Source organism: Zalophus californianus, chromosome 12 (assembly GCF_009762305.2).
Source record: "Zalophus californianus isolate mZalCal1 chromosome 12, mZalCal1.pri.v2, whole genome shotgun sequence".
Lineage (NCBI taxonomy): Eukaryota > Metazoa > Chordata > Mammalia > Carnivora > Otariidae > Zalophus > Zalophus californianus.
Window position 1 is genome coordinate 19,923,324 of NC_045606.1, and position 20,572 is coordinate 19,943,895.

A 20,572-nucleotide genomic window follows, 5' to 3' on the forward strand; every position below is an offset into this window, starting at 1 on the left:
GTGTGGTAACTCCTTTATTGTTATAGAGCTCCTACAGTAGGACCATGCACTCCATACAGCGTTATCTAGAACATTCGGAAGCCTCTTCTGCATGTACATTAGTTGGAGAAATCCCATTTTGGAATTGTTTTCTTTTGGGGAAAAAAATGCAATTTGATTCATTATTGAATATATTTGTAATAAATTTTTATTTGTTGTTTTGCTTATCTCTCCCACTAGTCTCTTTGTTTCATGAAGACAAGGACCACATCTGTTTTTTCTCCACGATTAAATTCCAAGTGCTTAACCAAATGGTCTCAATCAGTGTTTCTTATGCGAATTGACAGCCTGCCTTAAGGGATGAATAAAAACCCATTTATCTTTGGAAGTTTTGTTTTTATAGAAACAAATAAGCTGGGGATTCCTGGGTGGCTCAGTTGGTTGAGCATCTGCCCTCGGCTCAGGTCATGATCCCAGGGTCCTGGGATCCAGCCCCGCATGAGGCTCCTTGCTCAGTGGGGAGCCTGCTTCTCCCTCTGCCTGCCACTCCCCCTGGTTGTGCGCGCTCGCTCTCTCTCTGTCTTTCTCCCTCTTTCCCTTTCTGACGGGTGAATAAACAAAATCTTTAAAAAAAAAAACAGACAAAACAAATATGCTGTACTAAGTCAATACAATAATTTCATCTCTTAGGAAGTATCACCATTTTGTTTTAACACCTTTTTCTTTACATACAGAATAATCTTGTATATGATCGAAATCTAAGTCAAAGCAGCCTAAAATATGTTGATATTTTAGGTGGTAGTAAATAAAATAAGAAAGCCTAAGATACGTAAATTAGTATTATATATGCCATTGTTTTAAATTAGATTTTCTGTTTTTATGGAGTATTACCTTTTTTTTCCATCTTAACAATTACTTTCCTTAATTGCAGCATCATGGGAAAATCAAGAAAACTAACTTTCTAAAGAAACATGAAAAGGTATTTACCTTTTAATTTATTTCTTGGGAAAAACTCATGAATTCAAGATACTGTAGAAAGTGGATAAATGCATGCTTTTATTAGTCATTTGGATGTAAGAAGTTATTTACTGGTAAGGTACCATTATAATGTTGTATTTTGTTATGTTGAGTGCGGTGATGAAGACACATTCACGTGAGCTGGTATTAGAGATAAAAGTGAGTTGACAAGTTCTTTTAGTGAATTCATCGATGAAAAAGATTACCCTGGAATTTTTAACTAAACACAGCTGGTTTTCCTCTTTGAAGCTCTGACAAAAATGTCCCTGAAGAAATAAGGTGAACACATAGGGACTAAGTGGATGACAGACCCGCACAACTTGGAACTGCTTTGTAGGTAGATGCACAGATTACTAAATAGGCCGAGAAGGCAGGCAGCTAAGCCCAGAAGCAAGCAGATTTGACCTGAGGAATCTGGAACAGCTTAGAAATCAGAGGCCCTGAGCGCATTTGAAGGCAGGGTGTGGGGCCACGTTGAAATTGGGGGAAGGAGCGTGTGGACTGCTCAGACACGTTCTGCTTTGTACATCAAAACCACCGATGCCTCTCTTGTAAAAGATAAGAGAAGTTCTACCTGTAAACTTTGCACCACAGAAGCTGTGACTCTTGTTTCTCAGTCCTATTCTTAAAAGCAGTTTTTCTCAGTATGCCCTCCTAAAATGATAGTATTTTCTCACGACTTTGAAGACATTGTTTTGCTGTCTCTGGCTTTATTGTTGCCACTAAAAAATTTGCTGTTAGTCTGTTATTCCTTTGTTGATATCTTTGTTTTTCTCTAGCTGCTTACAAGTTCTCTTCTCGTTTTCCCTTAGTGTTTTTACTGTTTCACTATGGTGGATCTGGGATTGAATTTTTTTAATTGGGATTCATTTTGTTTCCTGAATTTGAATAATGATGCCTTTATTCAGTTCTGATGAATTAACTTTTCAAATATTAGCTTCTAACATGTCTTCCTGAGACACTGATTAGCTATGACAGACCTTCCCACTCTGTCTTCTTCGTCTCGTAAGTCGTTCTCGTTCTTTATTATCTTTGGTCTGTGTGTGCTCTGTTCTGGGTGATCTCTTCAGTTCTGTGTTCTAACTTTCTAGTTTTGTCTCTTCTGGTTAAATCATCTTTATAATTCCAGTAATGTCATTGTAATTTTTAGATGTTTCATTGGTTTATTTCAAGTCTGATTACCTTTATACTTTTCCTTGTCTCATTTTTCTTTAACATAGAAATATTTTATGTTCTCTCGTATATTCTAGTATTAGAAGTCCTTGTCGATCTACGAATTCTCCATTTTCTGTTTTTGCTGGTTCATGCGCATAATGCCTTGCTCCTGAACATTTTATTATTTTTAATTGTTGGCTGAACTTCATCTTGGAATTTTTGAGGCCTGAGGTGTGTTCCTTTAGAAAGGTTTTACATTTACTTCTGTGCAGGCACTTAAGAACACCAGTAACCTGTGATCATTTGAAATTCGGTTCTTAGCCTTGGGGTTTTCAGACCACAGAGGTACCATGAATTCTGCCCCCACGTCAGCGTTAAGCCCCAGTTTCTAGTTGAAATTCTCAGGGAAGACTTTTGTCCTCCTTTCACACAGTCAGAGTTTGGCAGGGAAATTTCCTTATCAGATCCATTTGCTTGGAATGGAAAATTTTTTTCTCGTATTGCCTCTTCACTGAGACATCTCTGATTAGGCTTTCCACCGTTGGCAGATCGTTGATTTTGAACCTTCTTTCTTATATGTGTAGTCGCTTTGGGTAATAAAGGATTGTTAGGAGGGAGTCCTTATAGCTGGGGTGGTCAGGGAAGGATCTGTGGGACGTGCATAGGAATGGGCACTCAAGAATGATGGCGACTGGGGCGCCTGGATGGCCCAGTTGGTTAAGTATCTGCCTTTGGCTCAGGTCATGATCCCAGGGTCCTAAGATCAAGCCCCATGTCAGGCTCCCTGCTCAGCAGGGAGTCTGCTTCTCCCTCTCTTCCCCCCCCCCCCCCCGCTTCTCTCTTGCTCACTCTGCTGTCTCTCTCAAATTAAAAAAAAAAAAAAAAAAAGAATGGTGGGAACTGTATGTGCATAGATGGGAGAGGGGCTATTCCACTTGAGGTAATGATTAGGGCCAAGAGCAGAGGTGAGAAAATGTAGGGCAAAAAAAAGAAATAATGAAATGTAATTGGCTGAAGTGTGAAGTGAGTTTCAGAGAAAAGTCATGTGAGGCCAAGTTATGGAGGAATTTTATCACTCACCAGTTCCTTAAGGGAAGGAAGCCCTTCACCTCTGTGTCTCAGCACTTCGTGGTATTTGCGGGTGTTTACAAATGAATAGGTAGAATAAAGAAAATTGAAGAATGAACATAAGGCTAAGAATTTTAGGCCTGTTCTTTAGACAGTGAAAACCATTTAAGGATTTTGAGGTGGGAGATATATGAGTGCTGTATGAATGTCAGTGAGGACTGTGATATCCTGGCACTTGAGACCACCCCTGTGGAATGAATGGATTTGTATAAGTCCCCGAGGACAGTCTTGACAGAGGGAACCATATGAGCAAAGACCTCATGAAAATATCTCTAGTTGTAAAGGAACTGTAGTTCTCTTGATGGGATTCTTATTGACTTGACCTTTATAGTAGCCTCTTTTGTGTTTGGTTCATGTCATTGTAAAATTTGAGCTTAACTGAAAGCTCCCTGCATCCTTAGTTTATATTTTTCTTCCCTCTCTTCCTGAAATCTTGACTGAATGCTTATTTTATGCCAGGCACTCTACTGGATGCTATGGATAGAGCAGAGAACAGAATAGCCGTTGTCTCTGCCTTCATGAGGCTCTCAATCTAATCAAGCCATTACACATTAAAAAGCAAACCACATGAATAATTATTGTAACAGTTGTTTTGAAAATACTATATATCTTCAGTTGTATAATTCTTTTTCTCTGTCCTCAGATGACACTGATTTTTTAAGATTTTATTTTTTAATTCAACTAATGCCTGTGTGTGATACCAGATTATTTGCCCATCAGTTTATGTAGAAAAGCAACGTTTTCCCCCTATCCTCACCCATAGTCTCATTCCCCTCTGAATTGTTTCTAGTTTTAGTTTTTCTAGTATAAATATTCATAACTCTTAAGTTTCTGTCTCTGTTTTTCTTGGTGTAACTTGACACCAAATTTGATGCCATTTAACGCCTCAAAAATTTGATTTGATTTCATTTCATTTTTTGATCTATTTCTACAGGTCTTCATTCTCTGTAATGAGTTCTATAGTGGATTTAGTAGGCATTTCTCAGGCTTTGCCTTCCCCTCTAGGAGGGGAGCCAGTTTGCATGTATAGCGCACAAAACCAGTTCAGTGAAGAAGGTAAATATCATATGCCTCACGTGCCACTAGAACACTTTAATTTTAAATTGGATATGTGTTTTCTAACCAAAAAATGTAAAAAGTGAAAATTTTTCCTTTCTAAGCAAACGGATTTGGTAAGGAAATATCCCTGCCAAACTCTGACTCATTGTGAAGGGAGGACAAAAGTCTTCCCTGAGAATTTCAGCTAGGAAATAGGGCTTAACACTGATGTGGGGGCAGAATTCACAGTACTTCTGTGGGAGAGGGAGAGGGAGAAAGAGTCTCAAGCAGACTCTGCGCTGAGCGCGGAGCCAACGTGGGACTGCATCTCATGACCCTCACATCATGACCTGAGCCAAAACCACAAGTCAGATGCTCAACTGACTGTGCCACCCAGGAGCCCTGATGTTAACCACTATTCTTAAACTCACACAACCGACAAATGATTAGTAACAAATGATTAGTATCTAGAATTTTTTTTAAGACATATATAAACCAGTAAGAAAAAGGCAAAAATCCAATCGATAAGTGGGTAAATGATATAAAAAGGAACCTGAAATGTCTAACAAACCTGACATGATTATCAGCCTCATTCACTAATGACAGAAATTAATCTTTATTTTTATTTTTTTTGAGAATTGAAACTTTAAACAACAGCTGTTATTTCATGTTCTTGGATTGGCAAAACCAAAAAAAAAAAATCTGATGATTTTATTGGTGAGAGTGTAGAAGAGTAAGAGCCTGCATATTCTGTAGGTTGGCAATAATAAAGTTAATATGTGAATGTACTTTGTAGTGGTCACGTTAGGCTGGGCTATGCTGCAGCAAAAAACAAACCCCCAAACCCTTAGTGGATTAACATAACAGATTTATATGTTGCTTATGACACAGTGGAGTATGGGTTGGGTGGCCCTCTTTTGTAGTGATGCCAAGTAAAACATGGTGATTTCTAAAGTGGCCACCAAAGGGTAAGAAGATTAAAGGAATAAAAGAAGATTAAAGGTTTGAAAGGCCAGGCTTGGAAGTAGGTGACATCACATTCACCCCCCCAGTCATCTAAGGGCAGGAGATACTGAGAAATGTAGTCTTCCCTGGGCCCCAGACGGAAGTGTTGGTGATCATACAGCATTGTGTCTGCCCTCTGCTTTCTACTTTAGTTTCTCAGTCCCACTTAGAGAAACTCACACATGTGCACAAGGGGAAATGTATAGGATGGTCCATCACAGGATTATTTGTGATGAATTATAGTGATGAATTTTTAGAAGTAGATAGTGATTTGTCATAAAATGGAGTTCTGTAGGGTTGCTTAAAAATGGGACTTAGAAGTGCATGTATCCATATGGATAAACCTCAAAAAACATATTGAAGGAAAAAAGCAACTTGGTAGAGTGATATGTCCAAAATAATATTGTTTATATGAGATTAGATCTCGCAGACAGTGCTGTATATTGTTTATGAATACATCTGTAGTAGCAGTATAAAAATCGTCATGGAAGTGGTAAAAACACCAAATTCTGGAGAGTGGTTCCGTTTAGGGAGAAAATGGGATGAGAGAGGTGTAAGGGAGCTTCAGTTTATCTGTAATTGATCTACTGTTTTCTTTCTTTGCATATATCACATACTGTTAGGGCTTGATAAAATTGGGTGCTGGGCACATTATTATTCATTATACCAGCCTCTGTACTTTTCTAAATGTTTGAAGTATTTAATGAGAAAGGATATAAAATTTAAGACCTGGAAAATGATTTCTAAACTATTTTTTAGATATAAATAGCTGAGGTAAACATATACTTCATTTTGTAATTCTGTGTAGGTATTTAGGTGTTTTTCTTTACAGTCATTCTTTAAAGAAATAGTTTTTCTAATGCATGTAAATACAGATTTCCATTTATGTGGCATCACATAGATGTAATACAGAGTACTTACATTCTAACAGTGCTACTAAAATTATCTTAGAGTGGACCTTGAGCAGTTCAGTTTTCTGATGACAAGAAATTGTACCATATGGCTTTGTACACAAATATGTACATTTTATGATCTTTCCGTTTTTAAATTTTATGTTGTTTCAGGCTGACAGCTTATTCACAAATTATCAAGTCTTTTATTAGTTTTCTAAGCTAGTATTTACTATAACTGATCTTTTTAGAATTATTAATGTTGAACAAATGTATTTTCCTGGCGATGGCACAAAAAGGAATGAATAGTGAGAAGTAAGGAGTAGGTTCTAGTCGAGGAGTTAGGACCTGGACCCTGGTTTTGATTATGGACTATTATGACAAATGACCTGGCTTAACTCACCATCTGGTTATAACAACAAAATTGGTGTGATGTTCAGGACTAGAAGTGGATAACTTATGAGCTGTTTATTTAATACCTGTTTATGCTAAGTCAGAAAATCTTGAAAATGTTGAAAGATAAGTCATTAATCAGCTAAGGTTTTAACATAGAGACTAAAAGTTAGAATTGTTAGGATCTTTGAGGTATACGTATATTGTTACTGGGAATTTGTGGTACAGAAAGTGAGTTCTGCTATAAGAAGAAAATCCATATTCTTTTTGTTACAGACAAGCAATCATCTTCTCGGACCAAAACCATTTCCACTGGACAGATTATTAGCAATATTATATAGTATCGTGGACAGTAGAGTTGCTCCAACAGCAAACATCTTTTCCCAGGTAAGCTTAATTAATAGATTTTTATCTGTCCTCTCTGTCTTTATGGAATTCTTCAGGTAGTGTAGTTGGTATAGTTCTAGCCATTTAGATTTTTAGTCAGCATATATCACTGTTTTAACTAAGCAATGAACAGTGTTTTTGGTAAGTACTTGAAAATTCCAAATATAGAATCTTTGAGGGTATCCCTGAATTTGCTTCTATTTACAGTTATAACTTGATGACAAAACCAACTTGATGTTTCCAGATGTTTTCTTCTTTTTCAATAAAGGAATTTTTAAATTAAATGCTTATAATTATCTTGCTGATCAAATAAGTGGCTTCATGATTAAATTGATGAATTGTTATGTAGAAATATAATCTAATGAACACAAAATTTTTAAAAATGTATTTGTAAGGGACGCCTGGGTGGCTCAGTCCCTTAAGCGTCTGCCTTCGGCTCAGGTCATGATCCCAGGGTCCTGGGATCGAGCCCCGCATCGGGCTCCCTGCTCCATGGGAAGCCTGCTTCTCCCTCTGCCTGCCACTCCTCTGCTTGTACTCTTATCTCTCTCTCTCTCTGTCTCAAATAAAAATAAAATCTTTAAAAAAAAAGTATTTGTAAGAAAGTAATCTATAATATCCTTATTCCTCATATATATGTCAACAGTATGATAAAAAAAAAAATTTCCAGAATGATTAAGTTCTCAAAATTTTCACTAGATGGCAGCAGTAGCAAAAAATATGAAATATGACTTATTAAAAAAATAAAGTCATTAAGGGTTTTTTAGTTGACATTTTAAGAAAAATCTGTTTATTGAAAATATAGTCACAATAGATTTCTTAAATGGTCCAGAAAAACAGTTCTTGGTATGAATGGCTAGAAGATAAAACAAATGATGTGACTAGTATTATTAAAAAGCACTTCAGATTTTGCAGTGAGCATTTTGTTCTCTATATATGCTTTTAGGTTGAGAAATATATAAATACTAACATTTATGTTTAAATTCGCTGCAAATAAATTTAGTCCCTGAATGGATGTTTGACTTGTAATCTAATGTATGGTGGTAACTTTTTTTTTTTAAGATTTTATTTATTTGAGAGAGGTAGAGAGCACGATTGGGGGAGCAGGGTGGGCGGAGAGAGGGAGAAGCAGCTCATCCTAGGGCTTGATCCCAGGATCCCCGGATCATGACCTGAGCTGAAGGCAGATGCTTAGCCGACTGAGCCAGTCAGGCGCCCCTATATGATGCTAACTTTTATTTATTCATTTAAAGAAGACTTTGAGAACCAAAAACAATTATGTTCTCAACGTTGAAGTTAGATAATTTTTATGTAAATCAGCATTTATAGAAAATTGTATCTACATTTATTGTGTTCTTGAAGAAAGGTAGTCTAGTTGGTTATTAGGCTATGTAAGTAACTAGCTTAGGTAGGTAGATTGGCAGCCCTAATGCTGGTAACTTTAAAAATCTAATGCACGGGGCGCCTGGGTGGCTCAGTCATTAAGCGTCTGCCTTCAGCTCAGGTCATGGTCCCAGGGTCCTGGGATCGAGCCCCGCATCGGGCTCCCTGCTCGGCGGGAAGCCTGCTTCTCCCTCTCCCACTCCCCCTGCTTGTGTTCCCTCTCTCACTGTGTCTCTCTCTGTCAAATAAATAAAAAATCTTTAAAATAAATAAATAAATAAATAATAAAAATCTAATGCAGTTTTAATCCGTATTATAAGGATTTTTTTTCCATATTTTTAAAAAGTCATAGTGACTTTTTTTTTTTTAAGATATTTATTTGAGAGAGTGAGAGAGCACAAAAGGGGGAAGGGTCAGAGGGAGAAGCAGGCTCCCCGCCGAGCAAGGAGCCTGATTTGGGACTCGATCCCAGGACCCTGGGCTTAAGGCAGACGCTTAAGCTGACTGAACCACCCAGGCACCCCCAAAATTAATTTTTAATCAGACTTTACATTTTGTTAATAGCTTTCTACATATAGTAGATGATTTTTGTTTTGTTTTTGCTATCGCAATAACTATGAAACAGAAAGCAGGTATTATTATTTTTGTTAAATGGAATTGAGCTTTCCAAATATGACACAATGAGTAAATCTTTGAGAATCAAAGCCTAGAGAAGTGAGGTAGACAGTTAAGGAAGGCAGTTTGCATCACATGTGATTGTACTTCTCAAGTGCTCAAAAGCTACCTTTGTGCACAGGAGAGAGAGGGAAGGATAAATGTTTCTTCCTTTTGGAAAGCTTGTAATTTATTCTGGGGGAATAAAACATGTATAAAAATAATGGTGTAAGGCTGTAAATGGATGCTGGGTAGTGCTGCTGAGAATTTTAGAGCAGAGAGAGAGTGCTTCTGGATTGGGCAGGGTGAGAGAAAAACAGCTTCACAGAAAAGGTGAAAAATGGAGCTGGGCTGTGGAGAATGAGTAGGAGTTTTGTTTAAGTATTTCTAGTTTATGTAAGTGATACCTGTTTATTGTACAAAAAAATGAGAAATTGGGTAAATAAGGAAAAGTAATAGATAAACCTGACATCTTACTTCTGGTGGATAGAGTTAGAGATTTAAGAAGGGGAGGTGATACGAGCAAAGGGATGGGACTGGGAAAAAGCAAGACACATTTGTGAACTGCCGCCTCAGTTTCATTGAGAGTGGATGGGGTTGTATCGTAGTAGTGACAGCAGTCGTTGTCGCTGTGGTCCAGGACAAGTAGTCCTGCCATCACTGCACATCCTGCCTTGCTGTTGATGCCTTCCACATTGTACCTTACATTGCTAGAGCGTTTGGCATCTTAACAAAGTTTGCCGCGTCCTGGGTTAATCTTTAGAAAAGGAGAGGGAACTGAAGCTCAGTGCCTCAAAGATCTGCCCAAGGCCACACAGCAAATCACTGGCAGCATCCAGACTTGGATGCAGATTTTCCCAGCAGCACGCCTACATTTATAGGGATGGACAGTCAAAAACCAACAAGAGGTTGCTGATTTGAAGATTTACTAGCTACCCTGAGGCTTTGATGAGAGAACGGTATCATCAGTCTTTATGCCCTCAACAGTGTCTGTAATGTGTGTAATTAAGAAACAGCTTGGCCTAAATGTATCTTTATTTTTTAAATGAAATGAAATTCTCTTCAATCTTAACAACCTAAACGAAGTTTTTGTTGATTTCTTCTCATTAGCAGTAATCAAAATGATTAATTTTATATTTTTAAAACATGGCTTTAAATGAATTTGTGTTCATTTGATGACAGATCATTTAGGACTTGATCTCAGTGATTCCCATTTGGGATACAAAGGGTGAGAGTATACAGAGAGATAGATGCAACTAACCCTAAGGAGTTGACCTCTACTTTTGCTTGGTCAATAAAGTATCCAAGAAAATCAAGTAGCATATATACTGTGTTTAAGAACAAAATGTGGCAGAAATCACATTCAGAAAAAGGCTATTTCTTCCACAAGTTTATTTTCCTTTCCCATTGATTCCCAGTGACCTTTTCTATTTATATTGTTTCATTCAGCCATCAGACTTTACTCTTGCCCATAGGAATGACAATTTCCTTAAGTTCACTTAAATTTTAAGCAAAAGAAGGATGCCGACATTTGTATTGGCAGTGCTTATTTGATATGAACACTAGATGGCGATATTGCTGCATTCTAGCTTTAAGATGAACTAAGGAAACCGCGTTACTCCTTAATAGTCTTTCATGTTTAGAGAAAGCTGTTTGTTAAATGAACGCATTGGTTTATTTGAACAAAAATACAATTGCCTGAAGATGTTTAATGATACATACGTGTATGTATGCACACATGTGTACATGTTCATGAAAATTTAAATAAGATTGGCAAAGAATTGTGTTGCATGAGTATTTTCTACCTGGAAGTAAACTGTTTTCTATTGGCTGTTAATGTGCCTATATGAGATGATAATGTATTATTTTTCTAATCATTTATTTCATATGCAACTGTTCTAAATATTTATTTCATGGTAATTTGCCGTTCTTTCAGTTTGAATTACCAGTTATATAATTATTTTTTTACATAAAACAAATTGATTAAATGTGGTATATATGTTCACAATTTTCTTGAAGTGCAATTTTATTTCCATTGCATTGTATTCAAATCTATTTAAATCTATTCTGTAAAAAAGTTAGAAAAATAGTAGCTTAAGGAATCTTTAAAGTTGTTAAAATTCCAGTTGAGAATAATAGTCAAATTCATAATAGTATTAATAACAGTATTGTATTGTAGTTGGTATTCTTCTGAATTTATTATCTATTAAATTTTAGGTAAAATTCTATTAATTTTTTAGTCTCATAAATAGGTAAAAGAATATTAGCACATTTAACGTTTTATGTTAGATTAATGCTCAGATTTATCAAATTGAAATATGGTTTTTAAATTTTTCTGAGACTTTTAAGATAAGTTTAGCCTTACCCAATTTAATATAATCTTGTAGTCAAGATCATGGATCATTTTAAAAATTGTCACTCACATAAAACAGATGTAGCTCTTATATATGTATACGAACTTTGTGAATGGCAAAGCATTAATTCTGGTGTTTTCATTCTTTTTGCCTGTTAGCGTGGCTAGAATGGGTAAACTATACCATTTACATGCAGGAAGTAGTAAAGTTTAGAGGTATTACTTTCAAATTTTAATTTGATCAGGTATGTTATTGAAGACCATTTATCATCTTTAAAAGAAGTACTGTTGACTTGTCCTTTTTTTCCAGAAGTATATAAAAACCAGGTTATGCTTTTTTTTTTTCTTGAAGAAAAATGATAATTTGTTTGGAAATTTTTGCATGATTTATTTCATCCTTTTGATATTTCTGTATCTTCTCTTACTCATCTTTGTCCACTTCCTCCATAGTCTTGTATTTAGGTGAAGATAGTAGGAACAGTTCTTTAAGACTGCAGTCATGTATATTACTTATTTTAATATATTGCCTTCTCTTTTCTCAGAGGATAAACTTGCTGAAGAGTTTATTTCTAAAATTACTGGTAGTGGTTTCTAAAGTGACTTTTAAAAGGAAGTTTATCTTTAAAAATTGAGATTTATTTTTATTTTTTTTTTTTTTAAGATTTTATTTATTTATTTGAGAGAGAGAGAGAGAATGAGAGATAGAAAGCACGAGAGGGAAGAGGGTCAGAGGGAGAAGCAGACCCCCTGCTGAGCAGGAAGCCCGATGTGGGACTCGATCCCAGGACTCCAGGATCATGACCTGAGCCGAAGGCAGTTGCTTAACCATATATTACATATTAACATTGATCCTATTTGATTAGTTAGCATTTTGAAGAATTAGTTTTGAAGATAGTTTACTGTAATTGTATACTTCAGAAGTTTTAAAATAATTGTTATATCCTGTATTATAAAAATGCACTCTAAATCAGTATCAAGAAGTAGTTGAAAGATAAGAAAAGGAGCATACATTGTTCCTTTAAAAAATAGTTCTATGTACCATAGAGACAAGTTGAATTTTTTCAGTAATTAATATCTGATTTCCGAATGGCTTTCTATTTAGGTGTGCATAATTTAATAAGGAAAAATTAAATTAAAATGTTCTTACAAATTGGTTTTCATTTTTAAGAGTATAAAGAATTTTTGAGCAAAGTATAATGTACAGATACATTTTTCAAAAATATACATTTCCATTTCTATTTTTCTGCTTTTGAACTCACATAATACCATATACATAATGGAATATATTTGGACTATATTTGTTACATCAGTTTAATTTTTTGGTCATGAATCAACTTGACCTTTTAATGTTGTATTAATGGTAGTAGCATTTAGATAACCTTAAGCTTTCTGCTCATTTAGTTGTTGGTTTTATAAGCTATTCAGGATATATTTAAACTAATAATTGTGATATTTTCCAAATCATCATCTGTCAGAATGCAGTTGATAATTTAGTTATTTTATCTGTGAGAGCTTTTGAAGCAGATGCTTCATCTCTAATTTACCATAGCTGGAAGATATTGTTGCTACACTTGTTAGGGCCGCTAACCTTTTATTCAACCAAAAACAGATTTTTGGCATTTTTCCTCAAATGTAGGTAGCTGTTCAGTAAATGTATATAATTTTCTGGGGTTTTTTGTTTGCTTTTTTTTACGGTATAGAAGGGATTTTGTTAATATTATTTAACTTGAAAACATTTAAAAATAAAAATTTCAATCTAATTAATCTACTTTAATTCATACTTCAAAGTTAGTGTTTACCTTCTTTCCTTGGTTGGGATTAAGTTTTTCTTTCTCTGCTTAAGATTTCATTTAACAGATCCTTATTGAGGCCTGCTATGTTGCAGGCACTGTGTTAAATAAAGAGAATATGAATGTGAAGAGAATGCTGCTTCTGCGCTCAGGACTTCCAAGTCAGTCTGTGGCTTCCACGGCCCTTCATTTGGTCTTGGGGCATCTGCCCTCTTCTGGCTTGTACTAGGGTTAATGGCCTGTGTGTGTATTTACTGGGAGGACAGACATGCTGAATGAAGGAACTGATACTTAAATACTTAAAGGGAAAACTAATACTTAAATATTTAAGGTGACTAGAAAAAACAGAATTTTTCACTTTAGTAGTCCCTGTTATTTGATAATAGAGGTATTTGAATGTCTTCTTCCAAGTAAAATGAACAAACCTGTTTGTTGAATCTTTCCCTCTGACATGCCTTGAACTTAGTGTTGTGGAGCATGATTGTTTAATACCTGTGTCATAACTAAATTTTGCTAATACCCAATTAAATTTAGTTGTAAGTAAATTAGATTGTTAGTTGTGTCTATTGGTATCAAACAGTCTCAGTTAAGACTTGAAACTTGTTAAGTTGTGGACAAATAAGCAGTGTATTTTATTTGGCTTATAAACTAAGTGGGACTTAAAAAGTTACATGGGTGTATTTCAAATGCTTTACGATTAAAAGTTACCCTGGGGGCGCCTGGGTGGCTCAGTTGGTTAAGCGTCTACCTTTGGCTCAGGTCATGATTCCGGGGTTCTGGGATCGAGCCCCGCATCAGGCTCCCTGCTCAGCAGGGAGTCTGCTTCTCCCTGTGCCTGCCGCTCCCCCTGCTTGTGTTCTCTCTGTCAAATAAATAAAATATTTTAAAAAAATAAAAAAATAAAAGTTACCCTATTATGTCACTCCTTTATATATAATATTTCAAACTACTTTTGTAAATTTTTAACCAAGTAAGCTGATTTTATAGACTTATAAACCTCTTTACCTTAAAAAGTTAGTTTATTGTATACTACTACAGTTATTTGATTTATATTTTTACAGAAAAAGTAATAACATTTATCAAATGTTAGTCACATAACATTAGAAATCATAGTTGATGAAATATTATCCCATGCATGTTTTGATTAGGTGAGAATGTGAAACTTGTAAACGTAAAGGGTAACATCCTAAAATCTAGCTATAATATATTCATATGAAGTGACTTTAAGTATGATTATTTTCTTTATATTAAGGTTGGCAAACAACAGTTTTCCTGAAAACAAATTCTCTGCGTACTAGAGTATTAGAAAATATGAAAAGCTATTCTTTTGTGATTTCTCTATGCTTCATTTGGCTTGTGCCAGCATTCCTATATTCTCTGTAATATCCAACTTAAATACTTGATGCTATTAAGGTAAATTATATAAATCACAGAAGATATATTGAATGTTAACATTTTCTAATAATTTTTTTTTTTTAACCATAACTGAGACTGTGGCACATTTCATTGCAAACATGGTAAAGGAGGCTTACTTAATGCCTACTTCACTGATGACGAGGTTGGCAGGGGTGCTGTTTGACAGAGGCAGACCCTTCTCTAGCAGTGAAGGGCCTGACTCCCGTGGTGCTCGGTCTCCACTGGTGCAGTAAATTAGATTCTCAAATCCACTCCTACCCCTGATGTGGGTGTATTTCTATTCTGCTGTCAGACACTCTGTAGTAGGTGCCTATTTCCAGAGATTTTTAAAAACTATTTGGGGATATTTCATATTTGAAAAGAGTAAAGCTACTTTGGTGGTAAGGAATACTGATATTAATTATTACCAAGGATGAGAAAAAGCACAGTATATTTTACTCTATTGCCCAGGGGTAAAGGTTGAATTTCTTGTCATTTGTAAAAGAACAGTGTTTACACCTACTCTGCTCTTCTCTTGTCTTCCCTAAATGTGATATTAAATTTCATCAGTGTAGCCACTTTGTCTTTGTGAATATATTAGCCCAGCAATAGGCATTTTTACTGAACTCTAGAAAAATGGAACCATTGCTTAAGGGTGACATGTAAAATACTGCCTAAGGGCTGAAAAAAATTGCATAAATTATGCTTTCAACTTCTGAGTAAAATAATGCATTGGTACCTTATTTTTGTAGGCAATATTTTATAGCCACCTTTCTCAAAGCTTAGTAGTGCTTCTAATAAATATCGCAAATGTATACCCTTTGTTCACATTTTGGGGGGAAATGTAGTCAACACCAATAAATTTTATTTGACTTGGCAGATTTTTTTTTTTTTTTTTTGCTGAAAGCACTGAAGAACATATGGAGGTATGTGCTTGCTTGCACTAGTTTGTTTCAGTGAGGAAAGGAGTTTTAATAAGAATGGTTTAGGAGATAAATGATTTGGAAAAATCTACGTTATGGAAATGTGTGCCATATTTTAAAATACTTTTATAAAAAGATTAGAAGAAATGTTGATGCTTAAGGGGACTTCCAATGAGAAATTGTCTTGATTTCTTGTCAGCTTGCAACTAATTGGAGTCCTTTGGAAGACATTGACCTCACCTGCCCACACAAAGACATATTTCAGTTTCTCATAGTAAGAAATTGGGGTTGTCAGTCCCAAGCCATCTATAGAACCTAATTGCTCCCTCACCTTGGACACCCTAAATGTGATAGAGTTGAAGTCTTAGAATCAAAAGTAATCATGTCCTGTTAGGAGTCAGAAAGGGAAATAAGTGTACCCACAACTGTCTTATCTGCTCCCTTAACTTCAGATGCTGTGTGCCTGCTCACGTCTTTTGAATCCTTTATTTCTAGCCATTATCCTCTCTAGTTCTGGACCCAAATTGCCAACTGAACAATCATACCTGAACACGCCATATCCATCACACACTGACACATCCAAACCGAAAATTATTCCCTAAACCTTTTTTCTGTTTTTCAGCCTTACCTAGATTTCAAAACTCATCATTTATTTTTTCATCCTTTAACAAAGCACATACTTTGTGGCATGCACGATTGTTAGGTGCTAGAAAAACAAACATAATACAGGTTTTTTTTTTATTTCAGTGGAGAAATCATCTCTGAACACTTTTGTTTCCCTGTAGTTGGTCACCAAGTCCAGTCTGTTTTTCCTCCTAAGTATAAATGTCTCTTGGACTTAACTCCTTTCTTCCCACCCACGCTGCCATTGCCTTAAATACGTAGCTTCCTTATGTCTTAGACGAGTGCACCAGCATCCTGACTGGTCTCCCTGTCACCATGTACTTCTGAATTTATCTTCCATACAAGTCGTCAGCATAAATCTTAAAAAATAAATTTGATCTTGTTTTTCTGCTTACACTTTTTTAAATGAATTACATTATCTATAAAGTCAGTTATCCATTTCATAGCATTTCCTGTAAGGTTCTTCACAGACTGGCCCCATTTTCTGCCACTTTCTTTATTCACTCTCTACACCATTCACCATAAACTGTTCCCTCTGAAAACACACCAGTTTTTCTTTTGTATTGTTACATGTGCTGTCTCCCAGCCGCTGTTGAGCTCTCTTTTATGCTTCATGCTCTGCACTCCCAAATGCCATTTCTCAATGACTCCACATTTTGCCTTCCTCCCTATTACTCATTCTCTTCTCTGATCAGATAGTTGAGTTTATACATATCACTAGCATCCCTCTCATATTGTGTCGTGTCATTACCATTTTATTATGTGTTTGTCTTCTCTGATGTATTGAGTTCTTTGAGGCCGCAGAGACCTCTGTCTTTTCATTGTTGTGTCTCTCAGTGCCTTCAACATGAGATTCACTCATTGAATGGTCTCCCATTCGCCTAAGCTTGCATTATGGCCTTCCTAGATATGAATGGTTTGTAGTCATTTGTGTACTAATAAGTTCCAGAGATTATAGGCACTCTCTTTAGTCCTCTGTGTAAAAACATACATGCCAGTTTTTGTTTATCTGAGCATAAGTGAAGACTAATAGTCTACTCCCCACCTTTTTTTTGGAAATAAAAATTCCAAAGGTGAATTTCCAGAGGTGATGATTTTAAGTTGAGCAGCTTTGACAGCATTTGCCTATCCCTTCCATTGCCGCACTCATCAGCTCTACCTTGTGTGTATAAAACTGTCAGTTGAACTCTCTTGATGTCCGCCACATGCTCATGAACTATCTCGTCACCTGAAATCAGATCAAATGTGGTGCCTGTTGGGTTGTATGAACCTCATGCATTAACATATCATGTGTTAAGTTCTTTTATTTAAATAATTTAATATGTTTCAGGTTGTAAAGCTCCTCCAGGACAAACAAGACAGGGTATTTCACAAATCAATTGACATAGATACCAACCTATGAAATTATAAAAATAATGAGCATGTTAAAAATTAATTACAGTTGTAAATTGATTTCCTTTTGTTGGCAGAAAGAACACAGTTTATTAGCCCAGGAGCAGGTTCACACTGTTTTAACATCAAGCACTTCCAGCTGAAGCTTGTTAGTGACTGCCTCTCAGATTAAGAAAAAAAATCCTCACTGTGGTACATGAACTCCTCTTGTTAAGACATAAATAATCAGCTCATCCCCTACGTGGAGGAGAACAAAGAACATAATAGTACACAGAGCAAAGATTAAGTAAATATTGCACAACCCCATTTAACATGTAAATTTTAAAATACCAAGTATAAGGAGGTTTTCACTTGTAATTTTTCTTTGTGAATGCCTCCCTCATGACCTAGGAACTAGTCAGAGGGGAAAAATAGATACTTTGGCATTTGACTTAGGTAGATTGATTATTTTAAGCTAAAGTAAAATAAAATTAATTATGGTCAGTATTGCTGGTAGTACATGAAAGCTAGGAAAATACTGTTTGATAGCAAGATGCTTCAGATTTTTAGGAGTTTTGCTTATTTTTAAACCAAGGATTAATTTTATTTTGAGAAAAAACATCAATGGCAACATACGACTCAAGCTTAACACTAATATTAACTAGTTCCCACAGCTCTCTCCCCGCCCCCCCCCCCGCTGTTTCTCAAGTTTTGTCCATATCCTCTGCTAGATCCTGATTTCTTCTAGTACAGCTTTTTTTTTTTTTAACTTTATTCTGTAATTCCTAGCACCAAATCTAAATCCTGACTTGGAAAAAGAAAACCCATTCCCTAGACTACTTTCATACTCATTTGAATTTCATTCATTTGAATTTGAGCTTGACACAATAGACAAGAAAAGCATCTGTGGAACACAGTTAAAAATCTAAAAATTATTGACAAAAGAATATGCCTTAATAGGTAATAGAAACCAAAAGGGGGGGTTAATAATATCCCCACAACAATTTAAACTTACTTAAATAATTAAAATGATACTACTTGGAATGATTTCAGTGTTTCAGGAAAGACCTTTTCATTGCCTTTGCTTTTAAAAATCTTAATGTTTATCCTAACTTAACATTTTCAACTGTTACATATTTTGTATGATTTATTAAAATGATTTTTTGTAAATGATCTTTAATCCACAAATGTGTGAGAAATTTTGCTTTATAATACCATTTTTAGTATTACATAATTTCAGGTTTTAAGAAATCATGCTTTTCCCCACCTTAAATTGTCTTTTATTTTTATTTATTTATTTATTTTTTAAAGATTTCATTTATTTGAGAGAAAGAGAATGAGAGATAGCTCAAGAGGGAAGAGGGTCAGAGGGAGAAGCAGACTCCCCGCTGAGCAGGGAGCCCGATGGCGGAACTTGATCCCGGAACTCCAGGATCATGACCTGAGCCGAAGGCAGTCGCTTAACCAAGTGAGCCACCCAGGCGCCCTTAAATTGTCTTTTAAAAATTAAACCTTAAAAACAGTAATTTTATATCTAGTGTGCAGTCTGATTTATGAAAAGTTAACATTTCATTAGGTCAGTAAATTCCGCTTTAATATTTTACTTTGGTGACATCACACCCCTCACATCTGATAATTTTGTTCACAGGATTGTTGATTATTCTCAAGGCTATTATTACCTGTACCCCTGCCGCAGGACATTTGCCAATGTTGAGATTTCTTTATCCTTTTGCTGCAGTTTCATTAAGGTCTTTGTTTTGTCTGGTGTCTTTGCTGCTGGGTTTCTAACCCCCTTTCAGCGTGTAGTGCTTCCACAGTTGTCATTTTACTCACTGCTTCCGTAAAGCTTTCCTTAGTCTGTCCCAACAAAGTTCTCTCTTCCTGTATTCTGCAGCTCCCTTTTGGGGTAGTGTAAGGAATATTGGCTTTGGATTTAGATGGTACTCAAATTCAGTGCTGCTCTTACAACTGTTAGCTCAGTGACCTTAAACATTTACTAACCTGCTTGAGGTTGTTTCTTCATCTGGAAAAAAAGGTTTATGTATAGTACCTAATTCATGGTGGGGTTCTTGTGAGGACTGAAGACATTAAAATGCCTACCACAGTGTCTCTATCTATAATTTTGAGATCTAGATCTGTCAATGTCTGTATCTGATCTGTAGAGCTCGGACTCAATAACAAGTTCCAGTCCTCATACCACTGTTACCCATGGTCTCTAATATTAACCAGTCCCATAGCTCTCCCCCCCCACCCCCCCCTCAGGTTTTGTCCATATCCTCTGCTAGATCCTGAAGGAAGGAAGGAATACCAGGTTACATATGTGTCATTCTCAGGAATTTTGAGGGACACTAGAAGAAAAGATAAAAACACTGACTGGGGTCTTTAGCACAGTAGTTAATAGCTTTGGCAGACCACCTTCTAATAGTCATCAACACCCAAAGTGAGACATTGTTTTGGCTAAACATTTTTAATGTGTTAAACATTCTTAAGATTAAGTGCTTAATTTAAAATTTATTATTACAACTCAAATTTTTTTTTTTTTTGTAAACCTCTAACATGGTGTACATGTTGTATGTATTCTTTTTCACTGGGACTTTTGGATTAAATAATTTTGCAACATCTGCTAAAGTGCCTCAATGTATTTGTTTGGGGGTGACTGACCAGGGACTGATAATGCCATTCATCCTTTTATGATGTCTGTTTTCTCATCTGTAAAATGAGGCATTGATCTCCAAGGTTTTCAGTCCTGATAGACTAGTTCAGAATTTTATCTTGTAGTCATTTTTATATTGAAGCATAAATAGCCCCCACACACAAAAAAAAACTTTAACAGTTTTAAGAAATAGAAATAAAAAGTAAATTTTGGGAAAATGTGGAACACTCAGGCTGGGATTTACATAATAATAGTTTTTCTATAATCATATGTTCTAGAGGAAATAAGTTGTACAAGTCACAGGTTTGTAGCAACTTTGTGAGACCTTTATGGGCTCAGAGCATGAAACCAGCAGCTACAAATGCTTTGCGGCTGAACCATAAGTCATAGCTAATCCTCTGGCTTTCAGTAAGAAAATCTGTAATTTGTATGCT

General features: G+C 35.8%; 1 protein-coding gene across 3 annotated transcripts in view; it reads left to right on the forward strand.

The window, feature by feature from the left end:
* The window catches only part of ORC5 (origin recognition complex subunit 5), an 89,970-nt gene that overhangs the window by 44,606 nt on the left and 24,792 nt on the right, over window positions 1-20,572 (forward strand). For 2 of the 3 annotated variants that reach the window (XM_027574955.2, XM_027574953.2), the window contains 2 exons: window positions 911-958; window positions 6,882-6,992. In XM_027574955.2, coding sequence (XP_027430756.1) covers window positions 911-958; window positions 6,882-6,992 — 159 coding nt within the window. Of the gene's footprint in view, window positions 1-219; window positions 352-910; window positions 959-6,881; window positions 6,993-20,572 lie in introns of those variants that run through there. The other variant, XM_027574956.2, reaches the window with a different exon arrangement.